The following is an 18,917-nucleotide window of genomic DNA, read 5'->3' on the forward strand; positions in this document are numbered from 1 at the left end:
AAAGGCTTTGGGCAAGGGTGGGGAACCTTTTTCGCCAACCTGCAGGCCACCTTTGACAGATTTAACAGGACAACCCACTTGCCAATTCCATGATGTCATTATGGGTAATGGGAGAGTCCTTTGCTCCAAGCAAAGGAGTAATCAGGAGCTTACAGGTTGAGCTCCTCAATGTTCATTTGAAGGCATGCCTGTACCAGCCCAACACCTAATGTCACACATAGGCCAGGTGTGGGTGGTTTGGACGTGTCCTCAAGGACCAAACTGGGTCTGGGACTCTGTGCTGGGCCCAGTTTGGCCCACAGATGGGAGCTTCACCATCTTTGGTTTAGGGATTTTTCACACCAAAACCAGAAGCAAACCAGAGCATTTTGAAAGACTCTACACCATGACAAATATGAGCCTTTTACTTTAATAAAATTCAGGAAGCAGCAACTATCAAAGACGACAGCATTTTCTTCAAAACCTTTTTAACATCATGGAATTGCAGAGTTGGAAGGGACCACAAGGGTCATCTAATCCAACCCCCTGCAATGCAGGAATCTTTCACCCAACATGGGGCTTAAACCCACAACACTGAGATTAAGAGTCTCATGATCTACCGGCAGAGCTATCCCTAAAGAACTTTAGCAAGGATAATTTTATCACTATTCCAACTGTCAAATAATAAAGGGCAATAACTAATGTTCTTTTAAAACATCTCTTTCCATAAAAAAGTTATTTAGAATCAAGTATCATAATCAGGAATGTATTTTATTTAGTCCACTCAGTACTCTAAATTTATATTGAATATCAGGCTAAGATAAAACTATATCAGGATAAGAACAGAGTGAAGCACAAATCTACCATTCTGTCTCTTCCTATCACTTTTGTTGACAGCTGTTCTTTGATGTTTTCTTCCTCTGTGGCTTAGTAGTATGACTGTTTGCCAGCACATGCTTCCACTTTCCTTCATCCTTCTCAAGACCCCATCAAAGCAATGCAGCCCACTACACTACTAAAAAGAGGATAACCAGCTGGGCAGAGGTGGCAGATCATGGTTGCTCTCTCTGGGCAGCATGCTAGGAAGGACTGGTCTTCATGGTGCCACGGGGGGGGGGGATAAGCTGCCCCCCTCAGCTTGTTTGTTCTTTTCTCATTGTCCCTCTTGCCACCACAATAGGGAAAATAAGGATTGGAGTCCCTGGCCCCAATTCCCATTGACGTGCCACCCAGAGAGAGAGGATAAGGCAACAATTCCATGCAGGGCCAGCTGACTTTAACCATTCTGGGTTCCCAAGTAGGGAGGACTGGGTAAAACCTATAGTACTGCACCCCCTAGAGAGGGCAAGATGGTTGAGGTGATAGCTCAGAAAGTGTTGCAGAGCCTCCTCCTTCCCAACACAGTAGGCAGGCAACTCCTGCCAGGATAGCCACTATTTTCTCTGGGCATCTCGGCTGGCTCAACTTCTCTCTGCAGTGCCATCTACAGAGGAGAGTGGGCAAAGGCAACAGCAGCTACCTTCACTCTTTGACTGGGTGGTGCACCTCCCTACAGGTAGCGTCAGCCGGTCCCCGCCACTGCCTCTCACTTCCCTACTTTGCTGGGAAAGGTAGTAGCATCAGCTGCCCCTTTGCCATCTGAGTGGGAAGGGGAAAGGGTGAGGAGGGGATACTGCTGCCACTCCCTTGGGGGACACACCAGGCAAAGGGGACTGGGCCCAGCAAGCCCAATCCTCACCCTCTCTACTTCCAATGTAGAGGGAAGAGGGCAAGCAAGCAAGGAGAGAAAGCAGCGGATCATGCAACGCCACGGGGCCCGATCCTCCACAGCATGCTACAAGCACGCCCGATCCGCCACTCGCTTTGGTGGGTTTGGATTTTGGAGAATGGGGGTTTGTTGTTGGGGGCGAGTTGCCCAGGGAGTAGCATAACCTAGAACTGGGCTGGAGAGAAAGGAAGGAAAAGCTAAGATGAAGACTTTCCTTTTTTGTTTTCTTCCCCCCTCCTTCCAAGAGGGGTGGGGGACGGGAGGAAGGGGCAAGCGAGCACCAGCTGTCCTGTGCCGTGTGCCTCCATCCTTCCTCCCAAGCCTCGGAGGGGGAAAGGGGGTTGCTGGTGTCACCGGGCAAGGCACGCAGCCAGGCAACGGGGCCAAGCTCAGCTGCAGCTGACCCGGAGCAGCGGCCACAGGGCACTCCGGAGGCGGACAGGCCTCGGCAGATACCCCAGGGCACCGACAACCGCCCCCCCCCCAAGCTCCCGTCTCGCGAGGCGCCACACAGAACTGCCCCCGTCCCTTCTCCGCCCTACAAACGCCGCCCGCTTCCCCCGCCACCTCACCTGCCGGCCACGAAGGGCGCGCGCTCCCCGGCCGCCCTCGGCGCAGAACTTTTGTCATGAGAAACCCCAACCCGGCCCGACAACCACAGCAATCTCTCTCTCTCCTTTTTTTTGTCCCCGCCCACCCGCTCGCTCGCTCGCTCGCGTCACGCGCGCTGGGCCTGGCGTCACCTCGTATCGCCACCCCCGTTGGCCAGTCAGAGGCGCGAGGGAGGTATTAGCATATCGCCACGACGACGGCCCAAGCCCGTTCCCGCCCCCCTGAGGAGAGAAGGTTCTCTCTCGTCAGCAAAGGAGGCCCACCCTGTGGCTGGCTACCTCCTGCCCCGGTGGTCGTCGAGTGGCAGCGGGTTCTTCCATGGAAGCGGCCGTCCGAGGGCGGAGAGTCCCTCCAGCGGGAGCGAGAAGTGGACGTTCTCCCGTCTCCGACATCGGACAGGCGGATGCAAACAGGGCCAGGGACTTTCTGCATCTGGTCGCGGTGTAGAAAGCACCACTGAGGCTATTGCAATCCACTGAAGGTGCTCTTACTCCGTGGAATAAGCCCCACTGAACTCAAGGGGGTATATGAGCATCTGCTTTGCATGCAGGAGGTGCCAGGTTCAATCCCCAGCATCCCCAGTCATTGGCATAGCCTGGGTTTATTTATTTGGGGTGGGGGGGTAGAACCGAGCCTTTATTAAAATTTATTTACTTGATTTAGGGGGGCAGCTGCCTAGCTATGCCCATGTCCCCAGTTAAGGATGCAGAAGGCGGCGGCGGCTGCCTTAAACCCTGGCGATCAGCTGCTGTCAATGTTGACAGTATTGAGCTGGACGGACCAGTGGTCTAAGTTAATGTAAAGCAGCTTTATATGTCTATGTGTTCTATAACATTAAAGAATTTCAGACGAAAAAGAAACCTCGTTAGGATGATGTACTGTACTGGTATGTTAGGAAAGTGGTGGTAGTGGATCTTCATATTCATTAACAAAAAAGAGCAACAATAACCACTCTCCTATATGTCGCATTTTAGATCAGCCTAAGACCACTGGCTAATTTATATATATATATATATATATATATATATATATATATATATATATATATATATATATGAGAGGGGCCTGGATTTAGGCCTGCCTGGAAAGCCGCACGCTTCCCCTCTTAGGGATCAGGGAGAAATCGGAATCAGTTCAGATTTAAAAGCAAGTATCAAATCCACACTTCCTGAAATTCACACTACACGGAATTGAAACACAGGAACTGAAACACAGACAAAATTGCTGCAGAAATGTGGAAAACTGAATTTAAGAAAAGAAAAATGAGAAACCGAGAGAACTGAAATTGACAAATACTTCCCAACTCTTCTCCTCACCCTGTTAAAAGCACAGGCAACAGGACACAGAAGTAGTTGACACACACCGTACACAGCGGCAATTTACTGCTACTTAATACAGTATTGTGAACGCTCACTCCACTTCTGTAAATGGCAAGAAATTTCTAGGCCACGGTGCTTACCCAAGTCTGATTCCCTGTGGAAAGATGTTACTGGAGGCTTATTAGTGTTTTGTAATCTTTGCATTTATTTACATACATATACAGCTTGAGTGTGGGTGGAGACATAGCTTAGGCACTCTAATGAAGTCACAGTCCGCTGCTCCTACTGCAGCTCTTCTGGGAGACACCTAGCACCCCAAGACACTTACAGAAACTAAACTCAGGGTATCCCCAACCAAGCTATTCGGGGTAAGGGAAACATATTTGAAAAACTACCTACACGATGTGGCTGCATTAGTGACTCCCTGCAAATCAAAATTTCTGTCAGAAAAGAAATATTGGGCTTTTACCTCTGATCTTTCTAAAAGCAGTTTCTGAGAGCAAAAACAACATAGTATGAGCAAACCATTGTATCTAGAATTCTAGATTTCATTGAGTTAATGGCAATAGGACAAGACTAGGAAAATAGCAGAGGCACCAAAGCATAGAAATAAAGGAGCACCTTTGATTTGAAATATAATAATTTAATAATTAATAATAATTTATTATTTATACCCCGCCCATCTTTAAAGGGCGCGTGTACAAGTGGGTCCGAGTGGTGTGTATGGTTTTTCTTTTGACCCTGCTAGGAAAAACCACTGTTTACCTCTGAAATGGAACAAATGTCAATTGGGTTTTCCATGGATTGACATTTGTTTCGATTCAGTGATAAACAACGGGTTTTTCTGGGGAAAGCGGCATGAAAAAAAAAGCTGCTTGGACCCACATCTGAAAAGCAGAGACCTGTGCCTGCAAATTGTGGCACGAATGAAAGTCTGGATTTTCAACTGAGGCAATTGATAGTGGCCTGTTTGGGAAGGAAATCTCGTTAATCCAAGTGACATGCTCATAAAAGTTTTAAATATATATGTCACCTTAGAAATTGTTTCATTGGACTTAGGAGGTGTAATGAGAAATAGGAATTATTGTGAATGTGCCTAATACTATGGTGTTGCCTAAAATATTACTTGATGAAGGAGGAAAGACTTCATAGAAGGTCTGAATAGTTCCTTAACCACCTCAGAATTTGAAATTGGGAGAGGGGACATGAAGCAGTTTGCAGACTTGGGAGGCAGAGATGGAAGTTTTTATAGCTGGAGTTCGCTATATCCTTGGGGTGCAGTTGCTCTTTAAAAATCTGAAACAGGATTAGCAGTTGTGGTTCTGCTTTTTAGAAGCCCAGTTACAATAGGTTCTGCTTTTATAATTTTAAATACAAATATTACAAAGGCACTTTTAAGTCTCTGGTGTACCCTCTCATTCAAAGGAAGTTATGTACAACTGCCCCTGCCCTGGATTTATTTCAGTGTTGGAAAGTGGGGAGCAGCATATATAAGCAAATTAAAATTTTACTATTGGCCTCCACAGGTAAAGTCACTCTGGTACAGTATCCTTCACCACATGCCCTGCCCTATGAATTTAGGTAAGCTGTGAGTAGTGAGCATGCCTTCTCAGCCATGGTACCCCCCCTCCTATAGATTGCTCTGCCCCAGGAGACTCACTCATCTCTTCCTAGGCCCTACACCTCAATGCTCCACTTCTGCACTATCAAGTGTCCTGCTGAGGTATACTTAACTACTCCTTAGCCCTTTATTGTCTCCAGACTTTGAGGTGGTAGCCAAGTGTAAGTTAACTGTTACCCCAGTAGTATTGCTCTCCTGCCTGCCTCTCTTCTTTGACTTTAGTTACAGATAGGTAGCCGTGTTGGTCTGCCATAGTCAAAATAAAAAAATTCCTTCCAGTAGCACCTTAAAGACCAACTAAGTTAGTTCTTGGTATGAGCTTTCGTGTGCATGCACACGAAAGCTCATACCAAGAACTAACTTAGTTGGTCTTTAAGGTGCTACTGGAAGGAATTTTTTTATTTTTTCTTTGACTTTGCTGCTATTCTTTACCATTCTGAATACTACTGGGAAGCTAAGCAAGCTTGTCAAGGATCAGAACCATTGTAGATGGTGGAAAAGCAGAGAACAGGGCATGGAAGGAAGAAAAATATTTCTTCCACTTTCTCCCACACACTGATTTCTGGCTACCTTTTCTGCAGGGCAGAAAGCCAGAAAGGAACAGTTTGATCATCAGCCACACCTTGAATTGTTCCAGAGGATAAGGCAGGCTACAGCAAACACACAAAAGAGTTTTATGGCACACTAAAGACTTACAGATCTACTGTGGCTTAAGCCTTTATGCACAAGAGACCACTTCTTCAGATACATAAAAGAGTTGTCCTCAGTGTGCAGGTATGGAACTAAGTATGTTTAGTCTGGAGAAAATTAAGCAGAGACATGAGAGTTGATTTCAAATATCCAAAAGGCTGTCACACAGTAGAAAGAGCAAACCTGTCCTCTTGTTCCAGAGGATAGGGTAGAACTAATGGACCGAAATTGCAAAGAGGCAGCTTTCAGCAAGTCATTAGGAGAAATGTCCTAACAGTAGGAGCTGTCTGACAGTGAAACAGATGGGCTTGGTGGACTCACCTTCACTAGATGAACTTGAGTAAAGACTGCATGGTCATTTATCAGGGCTCCTGTTGTTGCATGGATAGAGCAAGGTGCTGATAATGTCAAGGTCACAGTTTTGATCCAATTTATGCTGCAGTTGCGTATTCCTGCATTGCAGGGTGTTGGACTAGATGATTCTCAGGGTCCCTTCCAACTCTTCAGATTCTTTCCCTGGCCTTTGACAACTGGGGCATCCAGCACTGAGCAGGGCACTGGACTAGAACACCTCCAAAATACTTTCTAAGTTTCTCTACTTTTATCACACACGCAAAGGAAGGGAGGAAAATCCAGCTAAGGAAATGCAGGTCCTTAAAAACTTTTACCACAATACGTTTTTTCTGTCTGTCTCAAACTAGCAGCCTTGTACCTGGTGTTGCTTGGGAATTCTAAGAACACTGCTTCCCACCCCACCCCCGAAATCAGCGGTGTTTTGAAATCAGTGATTAAAATCGGTGACAGTACAATTTCAAAATGTTCAGTCCATCATAACAGCATCTAACTGTATCCAAACACGGACAAAAACCTGCTCCTTGATTTCAGGAACCATGCAAAATTTGGTTATGATATCTTAAGAGGTGTCCAAACAGACAAACAACTTTCCAAAATATGTAACAGAATATATAATAGATTGTGGGGATCTAGGCAGCAGCCTGCTGTAAGATGAAAGTGGCTCTGGCCTTGAAAATCTGTTACAGAAGGTACCAGATATCTCCTTTCAGGTTAGGAATTGAGCTGCCCAGCCTCAGAAAGTGGTAGTTTGCATGCCTGTACCATTTGGCGACCTGTTACCAACTTTCCCTCAGTATTGTTTCATTCTGCAAACCTTTCACATTTAACAATATATATGTACATTTAAGTTTTCCAACCTGTGTGGTCTCTGTTATGCAAAAGTATACAACTACCAGGATAGCTTAAAAAATAAAAACCCAAGAAAGGGAGCAAGCAACAGTGTGGCTATTCCCTGCACCCACCACCATCTATCATATGTGAACTAGGGATCATGCTTTAGTGTTCTCTCCTTTGAGCATGCTTTTACTGATCATCTAGATAAGCAGTTACAGAAGAAGCAGGTGTGTGGTGTTTCGGCAGAGGAAGCATTCAGGAAAAAAGCTGATGCAAGGAGTTTCTTTTCTGATGTCAGCATAGCAGGACCAGAAATGAAGAGAACAGAAACAGCTTTGCTCAGTGTTGTTTTAGCTGAAAATAAGAAATGTGGTTTTATAAGGCCAATTGTAGCTCCCACCTGTAATGAGGTAGAAAGCAAGTTCAGCTTCATTTCTTGAGAAGAGATAAAGTAAGTCCAAACAAAATACATCTATCGTGGCTGTTTCCTACATGAATCATGGAAACTGTAGTTCAACTCCTCCCCAGCTGCAACGCCCTTAAACTACAATTTGTAGGATCATAGAATTATTTCGAGTAAGTCACATACTTTAAGTGTATGGTGTATACATATGTCCAGGGGCAACGGAAGGATGTGGAGGCAACGGCAAATGTGGCAGCTGAACTTGCTTAGGCTACTTTGAGGGATAAAGAGGGCCCCATCTCCATTTTCAAAGAGGCCCCTCTAGGAAATCTCATTGCTGAACTATTAAGGCATGAGAAATGTTTAATTGCCCAAAAGCAAGGAGATGCAAACAGCAATTTCTGCCCTCACTGGCCAATGTGGTAGTCTATATCTCTGTGATGAGAGAGAGAAATATTATTATGAAGTGCTTAAGGTCCCTGATTCAAGCCCTGGCAACTCTTGTAAATATAGAAAAGAAAAAAAGGACCAAGTAGTAGAAGGTGATGGGAAAGGCTTGGAACTCTGGAGAGATGCTACCAGTCAGAGCAGACAATCCTGCTCTATACGGACATAGCTAAATCACATGAACTAGCTGTCAGTTTGCAGTTTTATCACCTGTTATGAAGAAAAAATGACTGACTGTAGGCCCCCCTGCTGTCTCTCTTACACACACACACACACACACACACACACACACACACACACCACTTTGTAAGTTCTGCCAAAGATAAGGATGATAGTCAAAGAAATTCTTGCACCAGTTGAAGGGAAAGTGCCAGCACAGTGATATTTCCCCTCTCCTCTCCTTGAGCCATCTTCAAATATGCTCTGGAGGGTTGGAGGAACTGCTGGGGGTGCACAAAGGAAAGAAACGGGAGAACACTTCACTGTGTAGGAAGAAATCATGGTGGTGACTGTGCGTTCACCTAGGATGAATACAGCTCTAACTGCTATCACCTTCTTAGTGAATTCACGTCCTCATGAATTCATACCACAGCAGTAGGAGAGATTTGAGAAATTGTGTATCAAGGGCACTGAGGGGTACTCAACTAAGTATTAAACAGAGGAGACCACTGAAATTAATGGATCTAACTTAGTCATTGATTTCAGGAAGGATTATTTGTTTCATCATTAATTAATCACACATTTACTTACACTTTGGCTCTGGTCTGGGATTGCTGATGTTTTGTTTTTAAGCAATTAAATTTTATGATATTAATAAATTTCATTAATTTCAATGGTTCTACGCTGAGTAAAACTCAGCCGAATACCTCCCAGTACGTACATTTTCGCTTGTTCATGCCTTATTAACATGTATTTATGAGCTAGTTTACACAATCAGTAGACATAAAAAAAAACACCTGCCCATTCTCACTACAGTTGAGAAATAACATGAATCAATGCTGCTGGGATTGTGGTGGGGGAAAATCTATGCACACCTAAAACTAGCTTATCAGGGAGAAGAAGGCTAGGCTAGAATTCCGCGCCCCAATATTGATTTGTCTACTGGTAGAAAAGGTTATATATTGTTTTTATTGAGACTAGACCCTGGCAGCCGTTTCCCAAAGGTTTGAAGGGGATATGTCAGAACCATCACTGCTCATGTTGTAGGCATGCTACCACCCGTGGCCAAACAGGTTTTACTAACTTTTCATAGTGCTTCAAAACCCTGCAAAACTTGTTTGTCACGGATGATAAATGGGACAAAAGAACTGAGGTGGCATACCGCAGGCTACAGTGGCTCTCTTTTACCATTTGAAACTGAGAAACTATTGTTAGCTTTTCAGACGCCAAGACTGCCAGTCTAAGCGCACTTAGTGCAGTGTCTCACTGCATCCAGTGGGACTTGTTTCTATGATTAGGTTAACACTTCCACTTCTCCCACATCTAGAAAAACAGGAATCTGAGCAGTTTCCCACTTGCTTTCTGAGCACGGGGCAGAGCGGTTTTCTGTTTGCCCTGCTGCTTTCCCCGGGGAAACCAGCTCTTTAGCCCTGCTGCTTTCCCCGGGGAAACCAGCTCTTTAGCGCTGAATCAGAGCAAATGTCAATCCACAGAAAACTTGACTGGCATTTCCTCTGATTCAGCAGTAAAGATCGGGTTCTCTAATGGGAAAGTGGCACCACAAGCGGAAGACTGGATGAGCCCTATGTCATGTTATGGAGAAAACTCAGTCCCCCACTCTGATCACTTTTGAAAATACTACTGTTTTTCAGTTAGAATTATTTTTTGCTGCCCTGGAGCACAGTATCGTTCTCCTTCACTCTCCCTCTGTGTCTTCCACAAGCCCTTCTCTCCCCCTCTCCATTTCCTTCCCGCAGCTGTGCACCAGGAAATTCTATTTACAGTTGCTTTTATAAGAGACTCTCCTTAGGACACCAGTCGTATTCCTGTAACATAATCAGAATGACGCAACTCACAGCACACACACACCCCCGAAAGAACTGGGCTAGTTCCTCCAACCCCTTCCCCCTCTATATATCTTTCACAATGCTTGCTTGATAACGAAAAACAAAGAAATTTCATTTAAAACTCATACTCTACATTGCACAGCGATTCAGGGAAACTGAGCATCAACTTGTTTGTTCTCAACAACTCTTTGACAAGGCTTGCACATTGGTTTCAAAAGTTAGAAACATAACATTTTCAGAATTCATTATATAAACTTGGGCCATATCTGTATCTTCAGCTGCCAAATAATAACAATAATTAATTAAAGACATGGAAAATTAACCAATATTGTCCCAAAGAAGCAGGACCCAGACTGTTTATAACAACATATTGCAAACCACAATGGAGCACAATATATATTTTACCATTTAAAAAAATGTTTTTAAAAGAATGAGACATCTTGGCACATTACAGCAGTGGTTATCAGCAACAACAGCAGTTTGAAATTCCTCATGCCAGTATGAGAGTGAGGAAGATCTTTCATCTTCTGCAGAGGCCAAATAAAGTGTACCTTCGAGGGAACTGTAATCCCAAAGAACCATACTCCTGCATTTTGGATAAGGAAACTTCTGGTTTGTCCATTTTATATACATCAGGTGCTGCTTTTGCATACTAAGCAGGTTGCCAGCATAGCCCATGGCTTAACAAAGTAGAATTCTTATCATACTTCCCTATACAATCTTTACATCTGTCCAGTGCTCATATGTATATACTATAGTTACTGTTAAACTGTCATGATGTTTACGTCCCGGCCCCAAAATTTCAACAAGTGGGTTGGCCTGGCTCCTGCAGCTACTCAGAGGGTTTCTGAGCTAGGATTATCTTTATCAGGTGCCTGCAGCTGCTTCTCCATCTCCCCATTTAAGTTTTCCTTGCTTCCATTCTTCATAGCATCAGATTTCTTCTTTTCCAGATTCTGTTTCAGTTTGAGGGAGGAATCTCTCCTGGACAGGAGTGCAGGATTGAAACCAGGGAACCCTCCACTCACCACTGTACGTTTCTCTAGAAAGAGATGAACAAAAGCACTTAGAAGCAACAATAGAGTATTGCCATGCATAAGCTCATCACTATCGTTGCAACAAAGCACCTTCAAGAATGCGCATGCAAGAATGTGTGTGTTCAAATTAAATCTGCTAGTCTCCAGAGGAACCTAGCAGTCACAGTAAATAACAGAACAGGATATAGTGGTACCTCGGAACTCGAATGGCTCCATTCTCAAATGTTTCGGCTCCCGAACGCTGAAAACCTGGAAGTAAGTGCTCCGGTTTTCGAACGTTCCTAGAAACACGAATGTCCAATGCGGCTTCCGCTGTGAAAAAACCTAGCTGTCAGCCAATCAGAAGCCACACCTCGGAACTCGAACGTTTTGGAACGCGAACGTTTTCCGGAATGGATTATGTTTGAGTTCCGAGGTACCACTGAACAAACAAACAAGGCAGAATGTTCCAAACAAGGACATTTTTATTTGTATAAGAGCACAAAGGATCTTTAGAACAACAACATGGCTCATAAACCCTGGAGGGATCTGACCTCTGTGCACAGTTAGGAGGAAGATCAAAAAGAATCGCCAATATTACTTTCTGCAATGCAAGATTATTCCTTGGTAAGCAAACAACTACCAGATACAGCTGTGTGCAAGTTTGAAGCAGTGGGTCAATTGGCTGCAGTTATCAGATTTAGCTGTGTATTTGCTTAATGAGGTCACTTACCTCCTGGTGCAATGGGGTGCATCAGTCGATTCATCTGAACATTCCAGTGCTTTACATTGGTGCTGGCCTGTTGAAGCTTCCGCTGGGCCAACTGCAATGAAACAGGAAAAAAGCACTAATCAATCAGGCAACATCACAAGTTAACAATAATGTATATACTTATCTTCATATGCAACCCATCCAACCAAGTTCTCAGGGCAGTTTAAAGAAGCGATAAAATATAAAGTACAAATTACAATAAAAACTCTGGCTGGTATTCGACTACTGCATCCTGTCAGTGCAAGGAATTCAACTTGTGCAACAGGACTTTCCCACTGTCCTCTCCCCATGTGCACCCCACACCCTCCCAAATCTGCTCCAGAGAGTTGTGGAAACCCCTAAAACAGATTTATCATTCTGCCCGGACCCTGAGGTCCAGCGCCAAGGACCTTCTGGCGGTTCCCTCACTGCGAGAAGTGAGGCTACAGAGAACCAGGCAGAGGGCCTTCTTGGTAGTGGTGCCCGCCCTGCGGAACGTCCTCCCATCAGATGTCAAGGAAATAAACAACTATCTGACTTTAGAAGACATCTCGAAGGCAGCCCTGTTTAGGGAAGTTTTTAATGTTTGATGTTTTTATCACATTTTAATATTCTGTTGGAAGCTGCCCAGAGTGGCTGGGGAGGCCCAGCCAGATGGGTGGGGTACAAGTAATACATAAATAAATTATTATTATTATTATTATTATTATTATTATTATGGTTACATTGCACCAGAGGAAATCCTTGCACTGATGGGACACAGTGCAGTTCCCATGTTCGTCATTGCTAGCCCAAACATTCTAACATAATTAGCAAAGCATACAGTAAAGACGTCTGACCAAACTGCGGGAGGCAGTGGAAGACAGGAGTGCCTGGCATGCTCTGGTCCATGGGGTCACGAAGGGTCGGACACGACTAAACGACTAAACAACAACAACAACAACAACAGTAAAGACAGCACAAAACCAGGAGCAATGGGCCCTTCTAGGGGGACTGTTCATACAAAATCTGGTTACTATCCTGTACTTTAAGTGCAATTATCCCAACATTATGCTAAGTGCACATAGGAATAATCTTTCATTCCAAAATCTCTCTCAAAATGCAACAGGTGGGAAATTGAAGATAAATCACAGTAAGTTGCTTTGGGGTTGTTGTTTTTTAAGTTGCTATATGACTGCAGATTTGATCACCTAATATTTTCAGAGAAGTGCTGATAACTATAAAAAATGCTAGCTTCATAGAAACAGAATTTAAGAATTGGAAGGGATTCTGAGGGTAATCACAATTAAAACACCCATGACACCCAAACTCTGCTTAAAAACCTCTAATGAAGTAGAGTCCACCAACTTGGTCCAAGGGAGTACAAGTACAGTGTCTCCTTTTTAAGGCACCACAGGTACTGGGATGCAGTTTTCACAGGGCATACATCATCTGGAACTAAATCTCTGGAGCTCTCTCCAGAGGTGTACCATACCTGTTTTCTGCTAGTGATTTACTTTGGCCCAGATTTGATAGTTTGATCTAACAGTAAATAAGTGTGTCTGTGTGTGGAAGAAGCAGGGAAGAGATTGCCTTGCTTTGGGAAGGAGACTACATAAGGAGGCAACTTGAGTCCTTTTTGAATTGCACAATCCAGTTTTGCAACATGCAAATGCTATAATCAGTTACTGTTTTAAGCATGTAGTTTGTACCTTGCCATCTTGAGCTATTTATGGGGAGGTGGGATAGACAGTGGCTAAGTAAGATGTTTCTGTGGTGGTAACACTCTCCTAGAGAGAATGGGAAGCAGAGACAGCTCCATCACTCACCATGACATCCTGGTCCACCCTTTCTCTATTGACTCTCACTTCTTCCAGCTGCTGTTGGGCCTCTTCCAGAAACTTGCTCTTGTTTTCCATCTCTTGCTTGAGGATCAGCTTTTCATGCTGGGTTCTGATGATGTACTCCTCCTGCTCCTCCTTCAGCTTCATCAGCTGCTTCAATTTCTCCTCCTCTTCATTCAGCAACCTAACAAAATTGCAAAAGAAGTCAGTTACATTTCACTCTATGAGCAGTGCTGGTGCTGGGCAATTTTGTTGCCCTGTAGGCCAGGCTAACTACTTCCACTCCCCAGCAAAAAAACCCCAAACCTTCAATTTTAAAAAACAGACGTCTTGTAGAATAAAATGAAAAGCACAAGGCTTGAAACTGCTAAATTTACTTTGAATTGCTAGAATAAGTAATACAACAGTTTTTGAATTTCCTTCTCAAATAAACAAGAAAATGGTTTAGCACACAAATCATTTTGAATATTATTGTCATCTGCAATGTTAAAATTTAAGTCTCTTAAAAGTTTTGGTTTCAGGCACATCAAAATCTCACTTTGCACGCCTTTTCATTTGCAAATGCTGTCACCAATTCCTTCAGGTCAAGTGCTGATACTTGGGCATGTTCAATGGATATAGTTGCCAAGCCGTATGTCTCTTTTGCAGCACTGCTGAGCGTATGTAAGTTCTTGTAAGTTTGACTTCTGAAAAACTGTTTTCAAAATCTAAAAGTCATATATTATCAGAAAGGTATAGGTTAGAATAAAAACTAATCTGTGCCCCTCAAAGGTCAGTACAGTGCATTTCTGAGGTCAGTGCCCTAGGCAGCTGCCTAGTTGGCCTAATTATAGCACCAACCCTGCCTATGAGCAATTTTCTTGTTTAAGCCTCTGGTCAGTTCCAGTACACACAGGGAGAGTCCATGTAACTGTGAAGGAAAACAGTATGATTTGCAAGAAGTGTGTGCACTGTACATTCTGGGAATCCTTGCTTAGGACACGGTGAAGATACTGGGGAAAGAGTTTTCTGGGAAATGTTTTGTCCCATCTCAAATCTCTGCAAAGCCTGGGGCTTTACCCATGTCTCTCCTTTTTCTTTTGATCCCAAGATTCGGTCCACCACCAACTACTGTAACTTCCTCTCTACCCCCTTAGCAAATGCCCTGGTGCAATCCTCTCATGTGTAGTTTTCCACTGTCTCACCTTGACCTCTATTCAGAACTGTGTCGTCAAACTCATTCACTTCTGTTGTCACTCTGACAATGCAACGCCCCCCTTTAAATCCCTATGCTGCCTTCTGTCTGTTCCCAGATCCAGAACAAATCCCCTGCCCTTTCTTTTAGAGTCCTCCAAGGCCTGATCTCCATTTTATCTCTCTGCTCTTATTCTGATGTGTCCCTGTCCATGACCTTTACACCTCCACCCTGTTGTCTGACGGTTTCCTGCTCCCTCAAAATACTCCACTGTTCCTCTTAATCTTCTTTTCGCTTTCAGCTAACTGCCTCCTAGAAGACTTCAGAGATGCCATGTCACCCCTCTTCCTTCAAACCCCTCCTCAAAACTCTCTTTTCTATTAATACTTTCCCTTCATCTATACCCCACTGCAATTCAGCCAAAGTACATGCAGCTGAAATAGATGCATAGCCTCTCTGTTTACCCCTGCCTCCATTTCCTTCCTCGTCTTCTGTTGAACGCTCCTTGGTGCAGGAACCATTGTCTTATACTTTGTAAAGTATACATACATTGATGGCATGGGAATATAATATAATTAATATACTATAATATAAAGCAAATGGTGCAGTAGAGGACATTTGTGTTGATACTAGCACAGAACAACTGTACCAATTCCAGATTTCCCCCAGTAAGAGGTGTATAAAGTGCAATGAAAACACCTGAAGGGGCTTCAGTTTTTCTCAGAAAAATTACACTCATAAATAGTAGTGTCCTGCAAAGTTATAGTTACAGCAAACTGCAAGCCTCAGCCCTGGAATTGCTCCCAGTTCTTCCAGAGGGGTAGATGGCAAGGAAGTACATGAGTCCAGCATCATTGAGTGATGTCACAATTATGCCAGCTGAACATTTGTTTCAGCTGTCAAAGGACATTATATCCAGAGGTAGTTGAAGGAAGAAAGCCGAGCATTCATTATCCATACCGGGCCTGTGCATATCTCACGGCCTCTTCATCCTGACGAGCTTTAACCTCCTGGTGCAGAGCATCTTGGAGTCGTTGCTGCATCTCCTCCAGTTCTGTGATGCGCTTGCGCTGACGTTCTGCCTCTGCCTCCTTCAGTACCATCTCAGCCTGCATGTTAGCACGAGCCTGCAGGTATAATAATACCATGTGGTTAGTATGTAGAGTACACAGCCCAACAGCAGGGGGCAGAATCAGCTACCTAAACGCAGCCTACAACCCAGCCGTTGGTGCAGACTGTGGCATGGCTTTTGTCATCTCCAGTACAGATTTGTGGATGTACAAAGACAGGCATGCAATAATTAGCAGCGTAGAAAGAAGCGAAAGTGAGTGGCTCAGTGGGCCTCAGATTGGAATTCTTTTTTTGTGGGGGTGGGGTGGGGGGAGATAACACTTATTGGAATGTTAAGAAAGGTCCATGACCTCCCCTATAGGAGATTTCTGCCTATTTGCCTTGGTGGCTATTAAATGATGCCATGATGAATATAACAATGCCGAGTTGGATGTTTTGCACTATGGAATATGGCTGTCACTCTGAAGCTCGGTAGTGACTGCACAGAATTCCACTTGAAGCAAGAAAAATATTTTTTGGACACCTTTCTTTGTTGCACAGAGCCTGAGTAATACTTGATGCATGTTGCCTCATTTTACAGCTTAGTTGCTTGCTTGCATTAGATGTGCCACAATTATGCAACAAATAATAAGTAATCTGCATGCCATGAAAAAAAAGGTGACATTACAGTTTCAAGTATACAGCAGGCCCCTATTTATATTGAAGGGACGCGGGTGGCGCTGTGGGTAAAACCTCAGTGCCTAGGACTTGCCGATCGTAAGGTCGGCGGTTCGAATCCCTGCGGCAGGGTGAGCTCCCGTCGTTCAGTCCCAGCTCCTGCCCACCTAGCAGTTCGAAAGCACCCTTAAGTGCAAGTAGATAAATAGGTACCGCTTTATAGCGGGAAGGTAACGGCGTTTCTGTGTGCTGCGCTGGTGCTGGCTCGCCAGCTGCAGCTTCGTCACGCTGGCCACGTGACCCAGAAGTGTCTTCGGACAGCGCCGGCTCCGGCTCCCAGCCTCTTAAGCGAGATGAGCACGCAACCCTAGAGTCAGACATGACTGGCCCGTACGGGCAGGGGTACCTTAATTCGATTATTATCAGCAGTTTACGACTATATAAGCTTGTTATTGGCATCCGTCTGTCTTGACAGACAATGGAGTGTGCTTCTGGTGACCTCTCTGAGGCACAAGTCTAGGCAGTGTGTATGGAGGTCCTGGGCTGCCCGCACAAGACCCCCCTCTCGGCCTTGCTGATGTGGGCCACAGTAAAGCAGAGCAATACATTTGGCACCAGCTTGGCTTCGGGAGTATTGCATATTATTACAAGAACCCTGAACCTGGCAGAGTAGCACATGGGCAGCCAATGCAGATATTTTTGCAGAGATGTCACATTCTGTTGGTCTTGCACCTCCATCAGTAGTGTATAGCCACTGTATTCGGCACTACCTGGAACATCTGGATAGCACCCCACAGCAAAACCATAGTGTAGTGCTTAGGCGTGTGAGCTGCTAATCTTAAGCCAAGAGAAAGCAGGCCTTCCATCACTTCATGCTTCTCAAAAGGATGTTCTCCCTCCTCGTCCAGCCAGTCTAGGCTGAAGGTCCCAAGGAGACTTACTGCACAAGCTAGAGCACTGAAGAAGCCTCTAAAAAATCCATTCCTAACCCCTCCTGGGTATTGTTGGCAAGCTGACTGACCCACCAAAGATGCAAGGAGGGATTCGTATCTTTGTTGACTGACCTGGTCTACCAGGCAGGTTGTGGATGTGGGAGCCCCCTCGCCCTTCTCCTTGAACCCACCTTCTCAGCTTCCTGCAACTGTATCTCCAGCGTCCTCTGCATTTCCTCATGCTGCTGCTGGCGCCGCTCCTCCTCCTCGTGGAGCAAGAGCTCAGCTTGGCGCTGGGCCTCCTTCAGCAGCTCCAGCTCCTGCAGCTTGCGCTCCTTCTCCTCCTGCAGCTGCTTCAGGCGCTGCATCTCCTCCTCCTTGGCAGCCTTCTTCCGCTCCCGTTGCTCCCGCTGCTCCCGCCGCTTCTGCTTCAAGTCCTTGTGCAGAGACTTCTTGCCCTCGGCCTGGAGGCGGATTGCCATCTGGATGGCTGCCGGGGGAGGAAGGGCCAGAGATGTCAGAAGGGGACATAGGGGCTGGCTTGGCTAGCGACTATAAAGAGCCCCTTGACTCACAACCACTTCTCTATCCCTTAGGGTCAGGGAAACTCAGGTCCAGGGTCCAAATGTGGATCTTGATGTCTTTATATGTAGTGCTCAGGGATCTTCCTAGGCCACACCCTCTACTGGCCCTGCTTTGTAACTTCTTGGTTTTGCCTGGCTGGAATGTGACCTTGAATTCTGATAATGTCTCTTGCTCCCATGGATGGAGGAGAGGTGAGTGCATGTAGAAACAAAGTCTAGTGCACAAAGGTAAGATTTACATTAATTGCTCCTCCCACTTTTGCCTCTGGCTCCACCCACCACTGGCATGTAGCCCCTGGAAGGTTACCTCAAAGGGATGTGGCCCACAAATGCCTTAGGGCCATCTCCTGTGAGGGTCTTCTCTAAAGCCTCACCCTTTTCAAAAGTGAGGCAGGTAATGAAAGAGAGGGGATTTAGCACCCCTATCATGGGGACACCCTCTCCAAGGAGGTTCGCCTGGAAGCAACGTAGCATAAGCACAAGCCTCCTTAGCTGCCCAGGCTTTTTACCTCATTGAACTGTGCCATTATCTGCTTGTCTGATTAATCATTTTCATTGTTTTCATGAATTGCACTTCTAATTTTTTTAAAACTTCCCTGCAATTGAGTTTGATGATGGGCAATATAAAAATACGTTAGAGAAATGAAATAAGGAAGAGTTGCAACATTCAGCACCCATGACCCCCAGAGTTTTGGGATGTCTGCTTTCTTGGCTGATGCTATTCAACAGGAAGCAAAACCAAACTTCCTTTTCATACTGCAAATTCATAAAAGTTTTGTGGTATGCAAACGAAGAACTCTACACACACACACACACACACACAGAGAGAGAGAGAGAGAGAGAGAGAGAGAGAGAGAGAGAGAAGTGTCAGAGTGG

General features: G+C 45.0%; 2 protein-coding genes across 5 annotated transcripts in view; both read right to left on the minus strand.

The window, feature by feature from the left end:
* The window catches only part of PPARD (peroxisome proliferator activated receptor delta), a 46,862-nt gene extending 44,416 nt beyond the window's left edge, over nucleotides 1-2,446 (minus strand). The window contains exon 1 of one of the 2 annotated variants that reach the window (XM_083509185.1): nucleotides 2,320-2,446. The gene's annotated coding sequence lies outside the window, so the exon portion shown is untranslated. The remainder of the gene's footprint in view (nucleotides 1-2,319) is intronic. The other variant, XM_083509190.1, reaches the window with a different exon arrangement.
* A 7,678-nt stretch (nucleotides 2,447-10,124) lies between these two features.
* DEF6 (DEF6 guanine nucleotide exchange factor) overlaps nucleotides 10,125-18,917 on the minus strand; it is a 47,974-nt gene continuing 39,181 nt past the window's right edge. For all 3 annotated transcript variants that reach the window (XM_083509227.1, XM_083509229.1, XM_083509228.1), the window contains exons 7-11: nucleotides 17,649-17,947; nucleotides 15,758-15,924; nucleotides 13,609-13,807; nucleotides 11,783-11,873; nucleotides 10,125-11,075 (exon numbers count right to left, since the gene is read on the minus strand). In XM_083509227.1, the coding sequence (XP_083365353.1) occupies nucleotides 10,870-11,075; nucleotides 11,783-11,873; nucleotides 13,609-13,807; nucleotides 15,758-15,924; nucleotides 17,649-17,947 (962 nt within the window). In that variant the 3' untranslated portion in view covers nucleotides 10,125-10,869. The remainder of the gene's footprint in view (nucleotides 11,076-11,782; nucleotides 11,874-13,608; nucleotides 13,808-15,757; nucleotides 15,925-17,648; nucleotides 17,948-18,917) is intronic.

Source organism: Podarcis liolepis (assembly GCF_965112155.1).
Source record: "Podarcis liolepis genome assembly, chromosome: 6".
NCBI classification, from domain to species: Eukaryota; Metazoa; Chordata; class Lepidosauria; order Squamata; family Lacertidae; genus Podarcis; species Podarcis liolepis.